Below are 21,356 nucleotides of genomic sequence, written 5' to 3' on the forward strand. Positions count from 1 at the left end.
AGATCCATTGCATCATTAACAACAAGAAGTGGCTTGCTGGTTGCATCACTTCTGGTGATGTCACATCAGGGCATCCAGCCATGTGATCCGAAACACGATACCACCATGTACTTAAGAGGTAACATGAGCAACATACCAGCCATTGCATTTTGTGCACATGAATTTGTGTTGTTCCAATGAATTTGTTACAAACAGGTTTCCATGAGAATGGAATTGATCTTGACTTACTGGTATCCTCCTATATTTTTCCCTTATTGAGCAATGTTGCAAACAGGTAAACATCTCAGTCCTTCGTACTCTATTGCTGCTTCTTTCTTTCTTTCTTTTTCTTAACCCTACCTGCCTGCCCACCTCCTTTTCTTTTCTTTTCTTTTCTTTCTTTCTTTCTTTCTTTCTTTCTTTCTTTCTTTCTTTCTTTCTTTCCTCCCTCCCTCCCTCCCTCCCTCCCTCCCTCCCTCCCTCCCTCTGCTCTTTTACAAATTGTTTATTTCTTTACTCCTTAGAAGAATGACCACAAAAAGTAATAACAAATCAGACACTGATCACAGGTGCCAGGAACTGTCTTTTTAATTAAGATCAGGACAAAGATTTGTGTATCTTATACACATCAGCATGGCGTCAATGTTTGCAGAACATCTTCTCTCACAGTGTCACTGCCACAAAAATTGTACCTGAGGAATTAAAAATATCATATATATTAGTCTATATGTAAGTATTAAGATTCTTTTTTGCTGCAGTTTCTTTTGAAGTGACAATTAATTTGCGTGTTATATATGCCCCAAAAATTACACCTTGTACGTTTACTAACTGCCTTACACTAACAGTTACATTTTCTTCCAGACTTGAGCAAAGGAAGTCAGACAGAATCTTGTGACTCCAGACAACCTATTTCTCCAGTGCCTTAGTATCTTCCTGACCACACTGCTGATACACACTGCTGATAGTCTTTTTGCCCTCCTGCTGCTATTGCCTATGGTGGTACAGTTAGTGAACCAACAGGGTTCTGGCATTTCTTCATATTTCACCTATTTTAACCACTATATTATTTCTATACTTTCTTGATTAATTGTATTAATTGGCTGCCTCCTACACTATGAAAAAAACATTGAAATGACCCCCCAAAAGAAATCTTTTGGGCTGCCAACTTCCGTAACACTCACTTATTTGTGATGTGCCCTACTGAGCTCAGCAGGACTTACTGATGAGCAAACATGCCTAGGATTGCACTCGACTGGATCCAGAATTGCAATCAAAGGTTTCATTGCTAAATGTACTTAAGGGGGAACAAACATCATAGAATCTAATGGAGCCACTTCTGAATAGACACCCTTATGATCACATCATTGAGTCAGAAATTCTAGATATGCTTAGTGAATAAGTCAAGAGTGGGCCAACTTCCATCAGTCCTAGCCAACATTGCCAATAGTGAGGAATTCTGGGAGATGCAGTCTACTGTGTTCTATACAAAGCCTGTTGGGTATAGAGCGTCTTCCAACTTCAAAGATAACATGAGTGATAATATAGAGCAAACCTATCAGTTTCAAATATTGTTAACAATGTAAGCAAAGAATAGGAAAAAACAAGCAAATAGGTATCTCATACTGGTCACAATCCTATATCACTGTAATCTCCTGTGCCCCTAGGATGAGCTCCAATGGATGCATCCATGGACCATGTCGCCACAACTGGACAGGGTTGGAGGAAGGAATAGCTCCATGCTGCAGTTCTACTGTTAGTAGTATATGTTACGTTACAGGACACCCTCTACCATGCCCCTTCTCAGCCACTCATAGAGTCATAGAATCGTAGAGTTGGAAGAGACCTCTTGAGACATCCAGTCCAACCCCCTGTCTAGAAGCAGGAAAATCACATTCAAAGCATCCCCAACAGATGGCCATCCAGCCTCTGTATAAAAGCCCCAAAGAAGAAGCCTCCACTACACTTTGGGGCAGAGAGTTCCACTGATGAACAGTTCTCACAGTCAGAAAGTTCTTTTTCATGTTCAGGTGGAATCTCCTTTCTTGTAGTTTGAAGCCATTGTTCCACATCCTAGTCTCCAGGGCAGCAAAAAACAAGCTAAAACACCAAAAGGCCATTGCAATGCTGTCTCATTGTTTGCTGAGGAAGTTCTCAACAGGAAGAGCATGCAATAGATCTCCCCTTAATTCATCACTACATATGAGACAAAAAAGTCTTGGATATGTTTTAAACATAATAGATGGGTATTCCTTCTTTTAAAAAAAAACAAAAGCATACATACACAGTCCCATCTTCTCCATCTTGTATTGTAACCTTTGCCGCTCCCAGTCTAGGCAAAGTTGGATTTATTATATTGTTGTTCCAAAGGAACTTAACTTTAGTAACTGTTCCAACATCAAGTTCTGCATCAATTAGTTTGGTATAATTCTCATCAGGTTGGAGCTTCCCCCTTGGGAAGAAAGAATATGATATACATGAGGTGTTGTCTTGTTTTAAAAAAAAGAAGCTATACATACACTTGTCCATTTTCTCCATCTTCCACCAGAATTTTTTCAGCTCCCATTTTGGGGAAGTTTGGGTTTATGACATTATTGTTCCACAGAAATTTAACTGTAGTTACTGTTCCAACTTTGATTTCTGAATCAATGAAAACGGTATGTGTAGAACCTGGCTGAAGATGGCCCCTTGGGTAAAAATAGAGAAGCGATAGTCATCAGAACTGCATATCCTCCAACGTTTTGCAGAGGAAATTTGGGACATATGCCCCCAAAGCAACATCAGAGTGTGGTGAAAAGGATAAGGCCAGAATGAAGATACAAGGTAGATTTTAGTAGATTGTGGTTTTGCCGCAATCTACAAAAAAGGCAAGATTCTCCCCTGCTGAGTTAATTGAGTGCAGGTTCGTTTACACTTTGAATTCAATTTGCAGCAATTGAAGTAAGTTGCAAACTGGAAGAGGAGAGAAACAAGGACAGAAGTCAGAAGATTAATTGGAACCAGCACATGAGCCACCATTGAATAAAAACTCCCTGAAACAGTGCAGTGGCATTTCAAAAAAGGCAAAGTAAATAGATGCAGTATGATACCGTATACTATTCAACCATTCTTAAAATATGTGAGAGTATTTCTGTTCATTCAATATTGAAAAAAAGACCCAGGAATAGAAAATTAGAGAAGTAGAAATCTCAAGCAGAAATACAGCATATATTTTAACATTTATAATTTTGCAAAGGACACTGAACGTACTGGAAAATTTGGTGTTGCTTTGTATTCCCACCCGTTCCATACAGAGCAATATTTACGTATCCACGGACACTGCTCTTTCCAGACAGCGTGACTGACACTTTATATCTCCATCCTGTACAGCACAAATAGGAAGAGATTGCTTTTAATGAAAAACATATACATGCTTGATCCCCTGAGGCTCCAAAAATGGCATGCATCCAGTATCATTCAACCTTCTCATGTCTGATATTAAGAAAAGAAGTCTTATAATCTTATTGAATATAACATTATTTACATTGGCAATAGAAAAACCCTACAATAATATCAATTTTAAGGGTTTTGTTCTTGGATAATAAGGTCCAGAATCCCAGTCTTCCAAAATCATCCACATTGCACGAATCCTACACTACATCTGTTCAAAATTATGCTCTTACTAATAGTGCCATCCCAATTATGTTTTCACAAAAATCCATTAAATTGCATTCAGTGATGCACAGAATCATAGAATCATAGAATCAAAGAGTTGGAAGAGACCTCATGGGCCATCCAGTCCAACCCCCTGCCAAGAAGCAGGAATATTGCATTTAAATCACCCCTGACAGATGGCCATCCAGCCTCTGTTTAAAAGCTTCCAAGGAAGGAGCCTCCACCACACTCTGGGGCAGAGAGTTCCACTGCTGAACGGCTCTCACAGTCAGGAAGTTCTTCCTCATGTTCAGATGGAATCTCCTCTCTTGTAGTTTGAAGCCATTTTCCACATCCTAGTCTCCAGGGAAGCAAAAAACAAGTTTGCTCCCTCCTCCCTGTGGCTTCCTCTCACATATTTATACTTCCAACCAAGTGAGTGGAAGATTACAGCCCATTTTTAGTAGTTACATGGAGTGACTGAGGTCCGGGCTGAATGTTTTCTACCTAGTCTGGATGGTTGAATTAATTTCAATTAATGCCTTGAGGCAGCATAATAAAATAGCCAGCATCTGATATTGATAGATTATCCTATCATGATTCAATCATATCTAATGATTCATTAATCTCATCACAGTTGCATCGTAGATATATAAATTCTAATTTTTCAGCAAATGGCATTTCAGTAAACACAATATATTCTCCCCGGTTGGTTATATTAGCAATAATATTTTAGAATGCTTTTCTTTTATATGGATAAAAGGTAATAATGTTACCTTACGGAAAACTAGTTCCGTAATTTCATCACTAATATTTATCTTAAGCAACGTATTTCATAGAGTCAGGTTAAATGCAAGACATTACTACAGAAGTTAAAACATACAGGGGACTTACGGGCAAAAATCTTTGCATCCCCAGTATTCAAATAAAGCTTTGTAAATCCAGAAGTGGAGCTGATTTGGTCTTTATATTGGTCAGCATAGTGACCCATTTTAGGGCATCCATGTGCAGGACACGGAAAGCAGCTCTGATAAAAACAAACAGAAAAAAAGCTATTCTGGTTATTGCAGGAAAATCTATCACACGACCTCATCACACAAAAGTGAAATTGGCAACATGCGCCAGTTCGCCTTCTCCTTTACAACGAAGCCTGCTGGCTCCCACCCCTGCAACTTCTGGGGGGTTCCATCATGAAGGAGAAGGCGAACTGGTGCATGCCACTATGGTGGCCACACAGAAGACTTCCCATGTTGCCTGGAATCAACCAAGGAAAGCCAGGCAGCAGACTCCTCTCTGTAGGATGGTAATGTGGGTGAGTTGGGTGATGCAGGACATGGGGTGACGAGCTCCTCGTGTCCCTGGATGGGCACTGCCAGAATTGTCACGATCCATGGCGATTCCTGAGGCATGTGTAAAGATGTCCTTATTGCAGTAAGAAAAAGCTAGAGCACATAATGACATGAAATAGCTCCTTTTTTTCCCTGCCCTAACCTAGACCTTTGTTCAGGACCAATCTGGATCACATGTTCAAGACCACATGTCAACACGCTTTGAAAACGACCATCAGTTGAGATTCCCTCCCCTTTGAAGACATAGAGTCATCAACAATTGTTAAGGTAAAGTAAAGGTTTCTGCTTGACATTAAGTCTAGTTGGGTCAGACTCTGGGGGTGGTGCTCATCTCCATTTCTAAGCAGAAGAGCCGGCATTGTCCATAGACACCTTCTAGGTCATGTGGCCAGCATGACTGCATGGAGAGCCGTTACCTTCCCACCAGAGCGGTATCTATTGATCTACTCACAATTGCATGTTTTCGAACTGCTAGGTTGGCAGAAGCTGGGGGTAACAGCAGGAGCTCATCCCGGTCTCTGGATTCAAACCACAAACCTTTTGGTCAGCAAGTTCAGCAGCCCAGCAGTTTAACCCGCTGGACCAGTAAAAATACACCATCCTTATAGAGCCTTTTTTAAAATCTAAACCAGGATCATATACAATGCTCCTCATTTTCATGGAGTGATTTTATATCCCTTGGATTCAATGTAACTTCATCTAATAATCTATATAATATTAATATTTTGCATGTTCAAACAGTGGCCCAGAGCTATGAAAAGTGACATTTTTGGAATGGAATTGTCTTACTTCCTCAGCGGCATTTGGAAAATAATGTTCCTAATTACTTCAGAAGATATTACGGAGTTTATCTCATGAAGCAGGGGAATCACAATTACAGCAGGACAACAGCATCTTTGGCCAGGACTTATCACACAATGTTCTTGCTCCCTTGCTAGAAACAGCTTGAAAAGCGTTTCATTTACAAATACAAATAATCTATTAATGGCCTCTTCTTGTAAAAGAAACACCTTCCAATAGTCTCCCCACTGGGAGGACAGAAAACAAAGAACCCGTGTCATAAATTATGCTGCTATCCTGCTGTAATTGTGATTTGTCCATCTGTGTGATGAGCTTATAGGATGATCCTGGAAGATTACATTCAACTATTTGTTTATTAAGAAGGAATCGTATGAGAATTTATTTCCAGCACAAACAAATAACGTACTGTTTCAAACAGGTTGTATGCAGCGCAGGGGTAACCTAAGAACCCATCTGGATAGAGAATGCTGTCTGAATAGTACTTGTAACCCCTCAGATGGTTGCAGGCCACAAAGTCACGGGTTCCTGTGGAGAAGAAATAGCTGTTCAATAAATTCAAATCGTTAGCGATACCATTAAAAAATCTCTTCTGCAAAGCAAGGGCACACATTTATGCTTACTCTTTGTTTCTGAATTAATCACATACATGAGAACATGAGAACCTGCCCTATATAGATTATTAATATGGTCCATTGGGCTTAATATTGTTGGCTCTGATACGGTATTTCTTCAGAGTTTCAGCCAATTGTCTTTCTCATATTAAAATATCCCAGAATGCCTCCTAGAAAGCCAGGGAAGCCCACAAACATGATGTTTGGGGGCAAAATAAATGTGTGTGAGAGAGAACTGGTGCACAGGGTCTCTAGAATGGCTAATGTGTCTCCTAGACTTCCAGAGCTGTTCACTCCTGCTTTACAAAATGCTATATGAATCACATTAGATGTTGTGTTTATGGTTGAAATACTCCACACAATTATTTTGGCTGTTTCTAAGATTAAGCACATATCAGCACTTGAAGAGAGAGCATGGAAGTAAGTTCAAGCAGTCTCCAAGTTACAAACAAGATCGGTTCTGTAGGTTTGTTCTTAAGTTGAATTTCTATGTAACCTTAAGAAATAGGGACATGTAAGTGTGGAGAAGAGCAAACCATAGACCACCTACTGCAATGCAACCTGAGCCCTGGCACATGCACATGGAGGACCTTCTTATACCAACACCAGAGGCACTCCAGGTGGCCAGTTATTGGTCAAAGGACATTTAATAGAATGCCAAGTTTGCAAACTTTGTGGGGGTTTTTAATGCAATACAACTGTTTGGTTCACTCCTGACATGATAAATAAATATGTATGTCAGAACAGAGATATTTCTTAAGTGTAACCCCAGTCATATCTGTATCTGTATCTGTATTTGTATCTGTATCAATAGCAATAGCAATATCAATCTCTATCTCTATTTAAGCTTTGGATCACATATGCAAGATTAACACCTCTGTGGCATTTGCTTTTCTCTCTGTGCAAGGATTGATGAGAAAGCTTCTGTGGAAACACCCCTTTCCCCCATGATAACTCTTTCAGGAGTGAATTTCTCTCCCTAGAGGTAGATTTCTCTCACTTCCTATTGTCTCACCCACATTATTAACTATGAGTACTTTGTAAGTTGAATGTTTATAAGTTACGGACTGCCTGTACTGTTCTTTTCAGGATAACTTTTCCAAATAAAGGGGTTTTGTAGTGACTGGCCTGAATCACGTTCAGCTTTAGTACAACTCTGTGTACTTATCAATACTCTTTTAATTCTTAGCAGAAATCTTTGTGATACATACCTTCCCAAATCCCATCAAGGTCCACTATTTGTGACAGTGCATTCTTCTTGCATCCTGGCATATGTTCTCCTCCATTTGGATAAAAATCAAGGTGTCCCACAGCTGCTCTCATTCCAAAGCCTGGAATATTTGTACTGGATAAGCATGGATTGAATTTGAAAGATCTCATGTTTATTTAAGGCCTTGCATGGTCTGGGGCCGATGCATCTGAGGGACCACTTCACACCCTACCAACCCCAGAGATCCCTCCATTCTGAAGACCAAGATCTATTGGAAGTCCCCAGTGTCAAGACCTTGCGTCTAACAGCAACCAGACGCAGAGCCTTCACAGCAGTGGCACCATCACTCTGGAATACTCTGTCACCTGAAGTCCATGCCTTGCGGGACTAACCAGCTTTCCACAGGGCATGTAAGACATACATGTTTCGACAGGCTTTTAATGTTTGATATTGCTGTTTTTAAATTGTTTTAAATTGCTTTTAAATTTTGTTAGATTTTAGCCATTCTTGTAAGCTGCTCCGAGCCCCAGGGGAGTGGCGGCATACAAGTTTAAATAATAAATAAATAAATAAATAAATAAATAAATAATTCCATGTTATGTACTATAATCAACTTACCCAAATATGGGATGGTAGGAGCAGAATCTGTATGAATGACATCAACAAATTCAGCATCGCTTTTATCCAGTCTGATCTCAACTGGTGTGCCTTCGAAATAAGGTTGAGCTGGGTCTATTCCTGTAAAGGCACACTTTTTAAAAATGTGAAAGGAGAAGCTGATAGAAAAATACAGACTAACAATATTGAACCACAGGTAATAGAAATACTAATATAGTCTTGACAAAACATGCAATTTCTGGTCAAGCTATTACTGATGTGCTGACGGAGTGTATTGAACTCACACAGAAGTGCAAAGTTTATGCCAGTATTTCTATTTATACTGGCATAAATTTTGGACATTGGATACTCCTTGCACAATGCTCTTTTACTGGTTGAACAATGCAATGGTGTAGCACAACAACCAATCTGGACTGAAGGCCATAGCGCAGGAACCATATCTGGGCAGACAGTAAGAAAGGATCACTTTATGTTGCACAGCTGAGGCAAAGAGCAGCTTTCAGCCTTCTGGGCACTCAACATACCATATATACTTGAGTATAAGCCAATCCGAATATAAGGCTTATACTAAAAAAAAAAAAAACCCCTTGGAAAATGTGTTGACTATGTAGAAGCCTAGGGTGGGAAATGCAGCATCTACTGGTAAATTTCAAAATAAAAATGGATACCGATAAAATTACATTAATTGAGGCATCAGTAGGTTAAAGGTTTTTGAATATTTACCGTATTTCAAAGAAAAATAGTAAACTAGCTCTGTAAGTGGAAAAGTAGGATCAACAAAAACAATATGGTATCAACAATAACTAATAATAATAATAATAATAATAATAATTCGTTTGTATCTCACCCTATCTCCCCATGGGGACTCAGGCCAGCTTCCAACATAGTAACAGATAAACATTCAATGCCTATATAAACAATGCAGAGCTTTGTTTATAATTATATAATCTATAATTATATATTATATGCATTTCCCCGGAAATGTTTGTAAATCCTCTCCCTATATATGTGCATTTCCTTCCTGCAATATTTGCAAGCCCTATGTATCTATGTTTATATCTATCTAAAAATCTCTCTATATATGTGTGTGTATGTCTGTGTGTGTATTTCCCCTGCAATATTTGCAAGCCCTATATATCTATATTAACATTCAGCTAGACATGTCTAGATATATTTGTGTGCGCATTTCCCCCCTGTAATATTTGCAAACCCTGTATATCCTTTCCCTTTTCAAAACATTCCCTCCTCCTCCTCCTTCCCTCTCTCTCTCTCTTAAAATAAGAGTTTCCAAAATGGGCAACTCCAGCCTGGGAGAAACCGAGTAAGGGAGATTTGGAAAAGAAAACATACTGTTAAGGGAGGGGAAGAGGAGATATAAATATATCATATATTGCAAGCAACGGCTGGAAACAACTGTTGGAGCCTTGACCCCATTATAAGACAAGGGAGGCTTTTTCAGCCCCCCAAAAGGGCTGAAAATGCAGTTTATAATTAAGCATATATGGTATTTGGAGGTCTGAGAGCATGAAAGCTGAGCCATGGCCACTGGATGCGTAGCAATTGTCAAAGGGTACACAGCCCCCCCCCCCCCCCAACCCACTCTAAATTTCACTGTATGACCATAGCAAAAGGATTTTGTACAGTACATAATAAATGCCTTATTGTACACCCCGCACCTCCCGCACCCCCCGCACAATAACTTGGTACTATGCGAAAGTGACTACCCAAGAACATTTTTATCAAGGTATATGGGAAGTAATCTTACGAGAAATATTGAGACCACCAGTGCAGGATTACATGATCATCTGTAACTCAAGTTATTCCGAGAGACCTGTTGTCTGCTACTTATGCAAGTCTTTTCCTTCTCTCAAACACCTGTCTATATTATTTACTGAACTTTGTTACTTCCCTCAATCTTTCCCTGGCTCCATGAGCAAAAGCTGAAAATTAAGGAACATTTTTCAAGCAGACTAGTATTTATTGCTATGCTATTTATTTCTGTCTCACTAAATCTCCTTCCATACAGTTGTATAAAATCCACAATGAACTGGATTATATGGCAGTGTGGACTCGGATAATTCAGTTCAACCAGATATTGTGGATTATTTGCCTTAATATTCTGGATTATATGACTGTGTGGAAGGGCCCTGGGAAGCAATTCCAGGATGAAATGCCTGTAACCTCTGGTACTGCAACCACACTTCTACCCTCACTCATTTATTTTTGTTTTTAAGGCCATGACAGATCAGGTCTTGCGGGAAAATATCAAGAAAAAAATGGAATGTATTGATTTTTCAGTGACCTTTGGTTTTTCTGACAATAACAAATAAAAGATAGCAAATCCAGAGGAAAAAAGAAGCAATCAAGATATCTTGCTCTCAGCCTCTAGCAGATAGTATATGGAATCCCATAACAGGCCATCCATATGAGAGTTTCCAGTACAAGGACATTAAAAGAGTACACAGAGATAAGCAATTTTCCACCACTCCAATGGCGTGTTTTCCTTTATGTGAACTGTGCCATCTGTGCAAGGGGAAAAGATTTGCTATTAATGTCATGTGGAGAAGAAAAGATATGGAGGAGGCTACACATGGGTGCAAGGCAGCTAATGGAAATCAGATACATGGGTGCCAATGAAATGCTGTTAATAGAGCTACGGCCTAAAATCACAAGAAACCCAGTTCAAACATTCTTTAAAGTAAATTTCACAACCAAAATATAGTGTAGGCTCACTATAGATTCAATGGATCTACTGTAATCAAGACTAACTAGTAGGATTCGTGCTATAGTGCAGGCACGGGCAAACTCTGGCCCTCCAGGTGTTTTGGACTCCAACTCCCACAACTCCTAGCAGCCTACCGGCTGCTAGGAATTGTGGGAGTTGGAGTCCAAAACACCCGGAGGGCCAGAGTTTACCCATGCCTGCTATATTGTTTCCATTTGAGCTTTTCAAGCAATTTGACTTGCCTAAAGAATTCCTTTTCCTTTTTGATGATTATGTGTTAAATAAATAATTAAGCCGAAATAATTAAGCTGATGGCCGAAAGCGAGGAGGAGCTGAGGAGCCTTCTAATCAAGGTGAAAGAAGAAAGCGCAAAAGCCGGGTTGCAGCTAAACGTCAAAAAAACCAAGATTATGGCAACAAGAATGATTGACAACTGGAAAATAGAGGGAGAAACCGTGGAGGCCGTGACAGACTTTATATTTCTAGGTGCAAAGATGACTGCAGATGCCGACTGTGGCCAGGAAATCAGAAGACGCTTACTTCTTGGGAGGAGAGCAATGTCCAGTCTCGATAAAATAGTGAAGAGTAGAGACATCAGACTGGCAACAAAGATCCGCCTAGTCAAAGCCATGGTATTCCCTGTAGTAACCTACGGATGTGAGAGCTGGACCTTAGGGAAGGCTGAGCGAAGGAAGATCGATGCTTTTGAGCTGTGGTGCTGGAGGAAAGTGCTGAGAGTGCCTTGGACTGCGAGAAGATCCAACCAGGCCATCCTCCAGGAAATAAAGCCCGACTACTCACTGGAGGGAAAGATACTAGAGACAAAGTTGAAGTACTTTGGCCACATCATGAGGAGACAGGAAAGCCTAGAGAAGACAATCATGCTGGGGAAAGTGGAAGGCAAAAGGAAGAGGGGACGACCAAGGGCAAGATGGATGGATGGCATCCTTGAAGTGACTGGACTGACCTTGAAGGAGCTGGGGGTGGTAACGGCCGACAGGGAGCTCTGGCGTGGGCTGGTCCATGAGGTCACGAAGAGTCGGAGACGACTGAACGAATGAACAACAACAACAAATAATTCCATCTATTCAACAGGGCCATAAACTACCATTATCACCTATGGTGCCAGAGTATAAGGTGGACTGTTCATAACTGATACATTTATCCCTGGCAAAAATGGCCAAATCTGCCTCATTCTTAAAAATACAAGAATAGGGTCGATCTCTATCAATTAATGTGGTTTGAAGCCACTTTAAGTGTCATGGCGCAATGATATGGGACCCCAGAGTTAGTAGCTTGGTGCTCTTTTGCAGAGAAGGCTATAGACCTTGTAAAACTGCACCTCCCATGATTCTATAGAATTGAGCCATGGTCCTTACACTGATCTCAAACTGCATTAATTCTGCAGTGTAGCTGCACTCTTGAGTTACACTGCTGGGTTCTCAGAGGCCATACTGCAAATGACTAGGGGTGTATATCCACTGTAGACGTAATGTAGTTTGATGCCACTTCAACTGCTTTGGATCAATGCTATGAAATCCTGGGAGTTGAAAGTTTACAAAGCCTTCTCTGCCAAAAAGGTGCTGGTGCCTCACCAAACTACAACTATTATTCTACAGTATGGAGCCATTGCCATTAAAAATGGTGTCAAACTTTTTTTTTTGTCGTGTCAGGAGCAAGTCGCTTCTGGTGTGAGAGAATTGGCCGTCTGCAAGGACGTTGCACAGGGGATGCCTGGATGATTTGATGTTTTTATCATCCTCATGGGAGGCTTCTCTCATGTCCCCACATGAAGAGCTGGAGTTGATAGAGGGAGCTCATCCTCCTCTCCCCGGATTCAAACCTGCAACCTGTCAGTCTTCAGTCCTGCCGGCACAGGGGTTTAACCCACTGCGCCACCGGGGGCTCCTGGTGTCAAACTGCATTAATTCTACAGTGTAGAGCCTAGAATATACAGAGTGCGTTACATCTAACTATTAGCCCCAGTTGTAGCAGATCCATTGAATTAAATGGAAAATTTAATTCATGATTCATTGATTTAGTGGGCTTATTCTATTTGATATTAACAAATGGATTTCAATGTATTGTCAAAGGCTTTCACAGGTGGAATCACTAGAGTGTTGTGTGGTGTCTGGGCAGTAAGGCCATATTCAAGCAGCATTTTCTCCTGACATTTTGCCTGGATCTGTGACTGGCATCTTCAGAAACATCAGGAGAAAAGGCTGCTAGAACACAGCCATACATCCCGGAAACCACACAACATCCCACACCAAAATGTAGTCCCAATTTTAATCCTCATTCCACTCTTATTTTGATCAAAGCAAACATTGATCAATAGAGCATACTAGATAACATTCAATTGCAGCAGTGCTTGATATAATGTCAAGTTTGTGTTCCATTATATTCACCTACCAGTTATTCTTTTAATTCCTGGTATTCTTTGTCCCATTTCGGCAGCTGCATGTGCCCCAAGGCTGTGACCAATGAAATGAACCTTGGACGGAGAGTATCCATAATCTGCCTGATAGTAAGAACAATTGTAAAGAAGGCAACATATACATTCACAGCTACGTGTCTAATTTACTGTTTATTTAAGTTACAACTCATTCCATCATGGCCAAATTGTATATGACAGGGCAGGGGTAGAATGTATTTATTGTTTCATAAGACCAGCAGAATGATTACTTATGTCCAGATTAATTCCTTTGGACAGTTTTATTTTCCTTCAATACTATTTGTAAACCCTCTTTCGGTGTTAACTATATTATGTTGTGTTCTGGAAGAGTACACAACCAGAACCTATTGTGATGCTTCCTGCACCCTACAAGTGAGTGTGAATGTAAACTTTGTGAGTGTGAGTGTGAGTGTAAACTTTAAAAAAGAACACAAGCCTAGACAAGCACTAACTGTCTATCCAGTTTTTTGTTTTTGTTTTGTTTTGTTTTTGTTTTTGTTTTTTGGTGTCAGGAGCAACTTGAGAAACTGCAAGTCGCTTCTGTTGTGAGAGAATTGGCTATCTGCAAGGACATTGCCCAGGGGACACCTGGATGTTTTGATGTTTTACCACCCTTTTGGGAGGCTTCTCTCATGTCCCCCCATGGGGAGCTGGAGCTGATAGAGGGAGCTTATCTGCGCTCTCCCTGGATTCAAACCTCTGACCTGTCGGTCTTCAGTCCTGCTGACACAAAGGCTTAATCCATTGCACCACCAGGGGGCTCCACTATCCAGTATAACCCCTTATTCAATATTCATGGTTTCACTTATCCATGCTCCAAAGGAAATCACACCATGGAAGTACTTTTGGACCTCTCTAAGTCTTTCATTGTGGTTCTATGATACGTTTCTGGACTGAGTATATTAAAAAATAGGGCTCTGTATTATCTAAGGTTTCAGGTATCCACTGGGATTCTTGGAACATATCCACATGAAATAGAGGTTCTACTGTATGAAATTTTCATCTGGTTACTTCTCAAATTATTAACTGGCACTAAACTATGATTGCGATTTAAGTTGTAGCTGGCCTTCTGTATCAACTGATTATGCACTCATAAATTAAACCATGCCCGACTTGAAAACAATTATTTTTAAAAAGCAAATCTTGATCTTGCCATTTTATATCAAGGAACGAACATCCATAGGTTTTGGTATCCACAAGTGGTTATGGAATCAAACCCCAACAGACATCAAGGTCCTAATTTACATTATCAGTCAAAAAGTGTTATTTTTCTTTTCCCCGATCACAACGTGGTATAAAATTAAGTATGTAAAGTAATATTATTTTGAAATGATATTTCTATGAAGAATTTTTTTCTAATTTACCCCAACACCAAAGCAATCTTGTCTTTTCTAAACAACGTTAAAGATCTGTACATTTATATAACTTCCTTAACCCTCAGCTTATTTGCCTTATTCTTGCTGTATTGCAAATTTATATTTGAAATCTAGAATCTAAAATATAGATTTCAATATTGTATTTGTTAAAGCTGAACACTAACTTTTGGCTAAACTTAATGTTCAGTAATGATTTTGCTACAGATATATGGCTTTCCTTTCGTTCCTACAAATGTCATCCCTACTAACTTTCTGACACCAAAGATGCTCTATCAGCATTTCCCATATCAAATGGTAGTTAGGTAAATATTTTTAGGGGTTTTTCCACATACATTATCAGATTAGTAACCTTTTATTATCCTGGAAGCTTTCCTGTAACTGACAGACTTATAGTAACTGTGGTGTAATGACTGGAACCTCCTTACCACAAGGACATTTATAAAATAAGCCACTTCAGCTCCGACCACACGGATATTGTTTGAAGCTTGGGTGTACGCGCACCGGGAACCTTTGCTCCAGTCAATGCAGATGCAGTTCACATCTTCCACCTGAAACATTCTCTGATGCAAACAGAATGAAAACAGATGTGAGTTAAAAGTTCCTGTCACCACAATTCCTGGACTTTCTCTATGTGTTGAAGTTTCCATCTCTCTTTGAGGATGGATCATAAAATCATAGAATCATGGAGTTGGAAGACGCCCCATGGGCCATCCAGTCCAACCCCTGCCAAGAAGCAGGAAAATCTCATTCAAAGCACCACAGCCTCTGTTTAAAAGCCTCCAAAGAAGGAGCCTCTACCACACTCTGGGGCAGAGAGTTCCACTGCTGAACAGCTCTCACAGTGGTCAGATGGAATTTCCTTTCTTATAGTTTGAAGCCATTGTTCCACATCGTTGTCTCCAGGGCTGCAGAAAACAAGTTCGCCCTCTCCTCCTTATGACTTCCTCTTACATATTTATACATGGCTATCATGTATCCTCTCAGCCTTCTCTTCTTCAACCTAAACATGCCAGCTCTTTAAGCTGCTCCTCATAGGGCTTGTTCTCCAGACCTTTGGATCATTTTAGTCGCCCTCCTCTGGACACATTTCAGCTTGTCAACATCTCCCTTTAATTGTGGTGCCCATAATTCAACATAGTAACCTGGTGTGGTCTGACCAAGACACAATAGAGTGGTGGCATGACTTCCCTGGATCTAGACACTATACTCCTATTGATGCAGGCCAAAATCCCATTGGCTTTTTTGCTACCACATCACATTGTTGGCTCATGTGTAACTTGTCCATGAGGACTCTAAGATCTTTTTCACATGTACTGCTCTTGAGCCATGTGTCCCCCATTCTATATCTTTGCATTTCATTTTTTCTGCCTAAGTGGAGTATCTTGCATTTGTCACTGTTGAACTTCATTTTATTAGTTTTGGCCCATCTCTCTAATCTGTTAAGATTGTTTTGAATTCTGCTCCTGTCTTCTGGAGTATTGGCTATCCCTCCCAATTTGATGTTTTCTGCAAACTTGATGATCATGCCTTCTAACCCTTTGTCTAGGATGTTGTACAGAACCGGTCCCAGGACAGAACCCTATGGCACTCCACTTGTCACTTCTTTCCAGGATGAGGAGGAAGCATTGGTGAGCACCCTCTGGGTTCATGAACTTAACCAATAACAGATCCACCTAACCGCACCTTTGCCTAGCCCACATTTGACTAATTTGTTTGCCAGAAGGTCATGGGGAACCAAACCTTCTATAGGAATAATGTCACCACCCACTTTCACTTGAGAGGCACGAACATTTCCAGAGGGATTACAAAAATTTCAGGAAAACATGTGGGTGAGGTGGAGAAAGTGTGACCCAAAGGCCATATGTGATCTTCAACTGTTTTCCTATGATCACTTGTGACCTCAAAGCCCCAAGGCCCCACATTTAATTTTTTCATCTGGTGGAAAACAATTTCTACATTGAACACTTAAGGGACTCCCCTCCTAAAACATCCCAGTGAGAACAGCATACCCATTGGCCATAGAATGATAGATGTCTTTGTGGGGAAGGAATTAGCAAACCAGTAAGAGATAGTGAAATATTTTGCAAACACTTGTTTTGCAAATGGTCCAAGTAAAGATTAGCAAATCCTTTCACAATTGCCTGCTGCCTCCCTCAAGACAACAATCACTTAACATTTTAAGAATGTTATGACCAGATGTTATATACGTATGACAACTTGATTACAGATTTTTTTTAAAAAAACCATGATAATGGATATGAACTGATTTCAAAACTGTATCTTGAATATGACATTATATCCTACCCTGCACATGTCCGAAAGCCAGTTTTCTTCACCTTGATCTACAAATCCATGGGTAATAAAGCGGGTTGTCTTATTAGCATCAAAATTTGAGTAACCAATAGTTTCTGGATTAATTGCAGTGATTTCCTGTGAAAAGTTTTAAAAAGCAGCAATGTTATTTCTCTCTACCCGCCTAAGAATTCAAAAATACTCTATTTTATTAATCAGTGCCTCATGAATGTGAATGTTCGCATAAACATAAACAGATATGAGCACATTTCCCCCTGTTGCACCGAATGTGGGGAAATTTGCAATATTCAGCTGGAAGGAAATCTTACCTGGAAGTTATCAGGGTTCTTTTTAGTATAGAGAAGGAAGCGAGTGTTTATTTTCTCTGGTGACCAGGGCAATTTTGCAATGGGCCTTTCTGTAGTACCAGCCCATGGTATGTCATCTGTAAAGCAGCCCAGTCGATCATAACAGACTTCTTTTCCTGAAATATGTAAATCAAATAATCAAGGTGCAAATGATCAAACTCATGAAAGAGTTGACAGTCCGGCCCAGCCTTTTATAGAATCTCCTCTCAACTTTGGTCAGCAGAGCTTCAACATAATAAAACAACTTCACATTCTGCATATCTGCCACAGTTAAACAATTTCAACTTTTTCCTTTCTTCAGTGGTATTTTTTCCAACACATGTACTTCATGAGATACATATCTAAGCTTGTTTTTACTTTCAAGTGAATAAGCACAAAGGCTGCATACTTAAGGAGAAAAATCACATTTTGTGACAAACTTTCAACCCTTTGGAAAACACCTCTGCAAAAAATGTGATGTCACTGAAAAGAAGGTACATGTGATGAGGTCCCTAAATTAAAATAAAATTGGATTAACTTATACAGTGTGTGACTGTGATGGTATTCAGGGCTGGCAGAAGTCATTTTGATGCCTGAGTCGAAGAACAAAGTGGTACCCTATGCTATTCTGTGTGCAAAAAGCTAACTGAACTGGCAAGGGGAGAGCGTCCATCATCTCATTGAGAAAAAGATAGCTCCTGAGACAACTATTTCATTCTAACTGATAGTAGGATCAGTATTAAAATCAGTTTACATTCAACACATAGCTGTGCTGCAGTTTTGGAGTATATTTCATTGGCATTTACTCACATGACTGATGAGAAAAAAATAAACTTGGAGTTTCAAGATCAATTTCAATTTTGCATTGCCAAAATTGAGTTGAGGTCAGCCTTATTTATGCAAGGTCTTTTAATTGTTTGGGGGTACGACATTAAAGACACCTTTGTACTTTCCCACACATTGCTTCATTATTGCTTTCCATGGACAAATAAAACAGATCCAACTTACAACTGTTGCGGGGAGTCCACACAATGTATGGCTGGTTTTTGCAGCACAAGCACTGCTTCCGGCTATTAATTCAGCACAAAGGGAATGAAAGTTTACTTCAGAGCTTCCAGGAATCTCTGAAGTCTCCCTGGCATTGTTGAAGTGTGCACAATGTTCTCATGCCAAAATGACCCACTGCTGTGTTACTGGGTAAAAGCAGCTCCCTGGCAGAACCTTGCTGGTAACATATCTTCTGCTGATCGCATGGTAGGCATAAACAATGTTGCCAGCAAGGCCTTGGCAAGGAGTTGTTTTTGTATTGTCGAAGACTTTCATGACTGGAATCACTGGGGTGTTGTGTGGTCTCTGGGCTGTATGGCTGTGTTCTAGCACCATTTTCTCCTGACATTTTGCCTGCATCTGTGACTGGCATCTTCAGAGGATCTGGAAGAACTGTTTTTGACTAGCAAAACAGCAGCAGTGTACTCCCCCATGAGCTATCAACCCAACCAGCCATCTAGACATGGAAAAGGGTTCCAGGGTGCTCCTGTGCCGTATTTGAAGCAGCTCAAGAGCACAGTACTCTAGATTTGGTAGGTGTAGATGCAGCCTATGTTTCCTCAGTTTCAACTTTCACCATTTTACAAATGGCCAGTATTCCTCACATTCATGTAACTAGGACGTAAATCACAGGCTAGGGCCCCATATTCACTGTGGAATAGACTCATATAATGCAGTTCAATGCAGTTAGTTGAGACATAGGTTGGTACCTGACAGAGACTTCTAAATTCTTTCTCCTTACAAAGGGATTATCCAACTATAAACAGGAGAGTGCCATCTAATGTTTATTTAATTAATGTATATCCTGCCTTTCTCCAAATCCATGGAGACTTATCAACTTGACCAATTTTTAAAATACTATTCATAAAAATGTTTTCATTAATAATAAAATTAACAATGATCAGATTAAAAAGTCAAGTTAAAACCATTCACATGCTCTCGGCCCCAGCAAGATTTAGAGCGCCCGGTGCGCAGTGGGTTAAACTCTTGTGCCGGCAGGACTGAAGACCAGCAGGTCACAGGTTCTAATCTGGGGAGAGCGTGGATAAGCTCCCTCAGTCAGCTCCGGCTCCCCATGAGAGAAGCCTCCCACAAGGATGGTAAAACATTAGAAGATCCTGGCATCCCCAGGGCAACATCCTTCCAGACAGCTAATTCTCTCACACCAGAAGTGACTTGGAGTTTCCCAAGTCACTCCTGAAACACAAAAATGTAAGTGGGAAATGACTTGAAGGTACACAGTAACAAATGAAAGCATTTTAGAAATGCAACAGCGAGAATAAAAGTATAGCATACAAATATCCACTAAAAGGCCCATCTGTGCTCAGGAAGAGGTATCAACAGGGTTGCAAAAAATTCAAGGAGTAGTAGCTATGGACCTCATCAGACAGCTGGGGACAGCGCCCCACATTGCCCCCTTACAATCACACGTTGTTTCCCGTCTGCCCCCGACTTTGTCCTGTGCTGTCCCCAGCTTCTTGAATGAGAACACAGGTAGGCAACCATGTTTTAAGGGCAGCCTCTGAACACGCTGCTAGGACTTGACTGAAGTCAGGACAGAGACCTTCGTCATGTGATGTGCTCCGGCGGGATCTGTCCTGGCTGTGTCTTGGCAGTGTCCTGGAATGGGGAAAAAGCCCCATGTGTTGAAGTCTTATGTCTAGAACTCTGTGTGGGTGGTTGGATGCATGAATGAGAGAAAAATAGAGCCCACTTATAATTGTCCACAGCATGCTGAGTTTAAGTTGACTGACAAACATGCAAAAGCAAGAGTAATAAAATATATCTTGGAATGGCTGGGCTGGTTAGAATACTAAACAGATTTTTTTTTACACTGCAATTTCTTTTGTTGCAGACCCCACTAGTTTCACTTTCTTCAGTACCATAATGCAATCATCCCTCAGTTCATTTGCTATTTCCACTTCTCATCTCTTAATGCTCTTTTCTCCAACATTTTATGTGTTCAGTCTTAATTTTGAGTCCAGACGACACTGTGGTAAAAGGAACAGTCATATCTCACCTCTTGCCACACTGATCAGTAAAAGTGCAAGGCTCCAAAAGGCAAGCATCTGAAATTAATTTTGTAAGAAAAAAGGGAGGAAGGGAGAGAAAATAATTAAAATTGTCTGAATTGTGTCAAATTGTATCAATGTAATGCTCATTTCAATCTATTAGAACAGCCAGAGGATAAAATACAAATATTTTGGTTGCAGAATTTCCTTAATGTAATAAGACGTAACTTACTGTGAAGCTGTTGCATGTAGCTCCAGACATGCTATCCAAGCATGCCCTTTTTATAAACTGGCATAGCCTTGAATGTTACCCTTAGAAGGGAAATGCCACATAAAGTTGGAAATTTATCTGCATATGTCCAATCAAGGTTATCATAAATACACAAGCCATGACTTGCATATCATTTATAAAATGGAAACTGAACTAGATGGTCACATTATTAAATCATATGTTACTAAATGAGCAAGGAAACTTTTTTCTCTATGGGAAATAATACTTTCCTTTAAATCTCAGCCACCATGTGTAATAGTTCTGTCTGTCAGTTAAATGTCTGACATTGCATATTTTGGTGAACATGTCAAGCAGGTTGCTAGCAATCAGGAAAAACATAAAAACAGCATTACAACATTTACAGCCTATGTTTACTGACCATAATACTCATGACTGACCACAGTATAATGAGAAATGCACTTACTTGGTCTCTATAAGAGATCCTGCAACAATCATTTCACTTAATAGATAGTAAAGGTAAAGGTTAATATTCCCCCTGAATTTGGGTCTCATCTCCATTTCTAAGCCGAAGAGCTGGTGTTGTCCATAGACACCTCCAAAGTCATGTAGCCAGTATGACTGCATGAAGTGCCATTGCCTTCCCGCAGAAGCGGTACCTATTGATCTACTCAC

At 40.2% G+C, this 21,356-nt stretch overlaps 1 protein-coding gene across 2 annotated transcripts; it reads right to left on the reverse strand.

Annotated features, from left to right (window-relative positions):
- Positions 1–549: 549 nt before the first annotated feature.
- LOC132770982 (inactive pancreatic lipase-related protein 1-like) lies at positions 550–20,742 on the reverse strand. Of its 2 annotated transcripts, none has more exons than XM_060768498.2 (13): positions 20,685–20,742; positions 20,461–20,509; positions 17,376–17,530; positions 17,059–17,184; positions 15,180–15,314; positions 13,336–13,444; positions 8,199–8,318; positions 7,582–7,701; positions 6,166–6,284; positions 4,504–4,636; positions 3,226–3,337; positions 2,496–2,663; positions 550–671 (listed from the first exon to the last, which is right to left on the reverse strand). In XM_060768498.2, exons 1-13 carry the CDS (start codon positions 20,712–20,714, stop codon positions 608–610), a joined length of 1,440 nt encoding a protein of 479 aa, XP_060624481.2. In that variant the 5' UTR covers positions 20,715–20,742; the 3' UTR covers positions 550–607. The 2 variants fall into 2 exon arrangements, with proteins under 2 accessions (XP_060624481.2, XP_060624480.2); XM_060768497.2 differs by lacking the exon at positions 2,496–2,663 and adding an exon at positions 2,261–2,428 and having other exon boundaries at positions 20,685–20,740.
- Positions 20,743–21,356: the final 614 nt, after the last annotated feature.

Source organism: Anolis sagrei, chromosome 3 (assembly GCF_037176765.1).
Source record: "Anolis sagrei isolate rAnoSag1 chromosome 3, rAnoSag1.mat, whole genome shotgun sequence".
NCBI classification, from domain to species: domain Eukaryota; kingdom Metazoa; phylum Chordata; class Lepidosauria; order Squamata; family Dactyloidae; genus Anolis; species Anolis sagrei.

What these genes read in the sequence shown, in the direction of transcription:
- LOC132770982 (XM_060768498.2), bottom strand. Translation starts at nt 20,714, where the DNA reads ATGTCTGGAGCTACATGCAACAGCTTCACA. An exon ending in CTACATGCAACAGCTTCACA is followed by an intron (nt 20,510 to 20,684) that starts GTAAGTTACGTC and finishes AATTAATTTCAG; the next exon opens with ATGCTTGCCTTTTGGAGCCT. An exon ending in AGAACCCTGATAACTTCCAG is followed by an intron (nt 17,185 to 17,375) that starts GTAAGATTTCCT and finishes AACTTTTCACAG; the next exon opens with GAAATCACTGCAATTAATCC.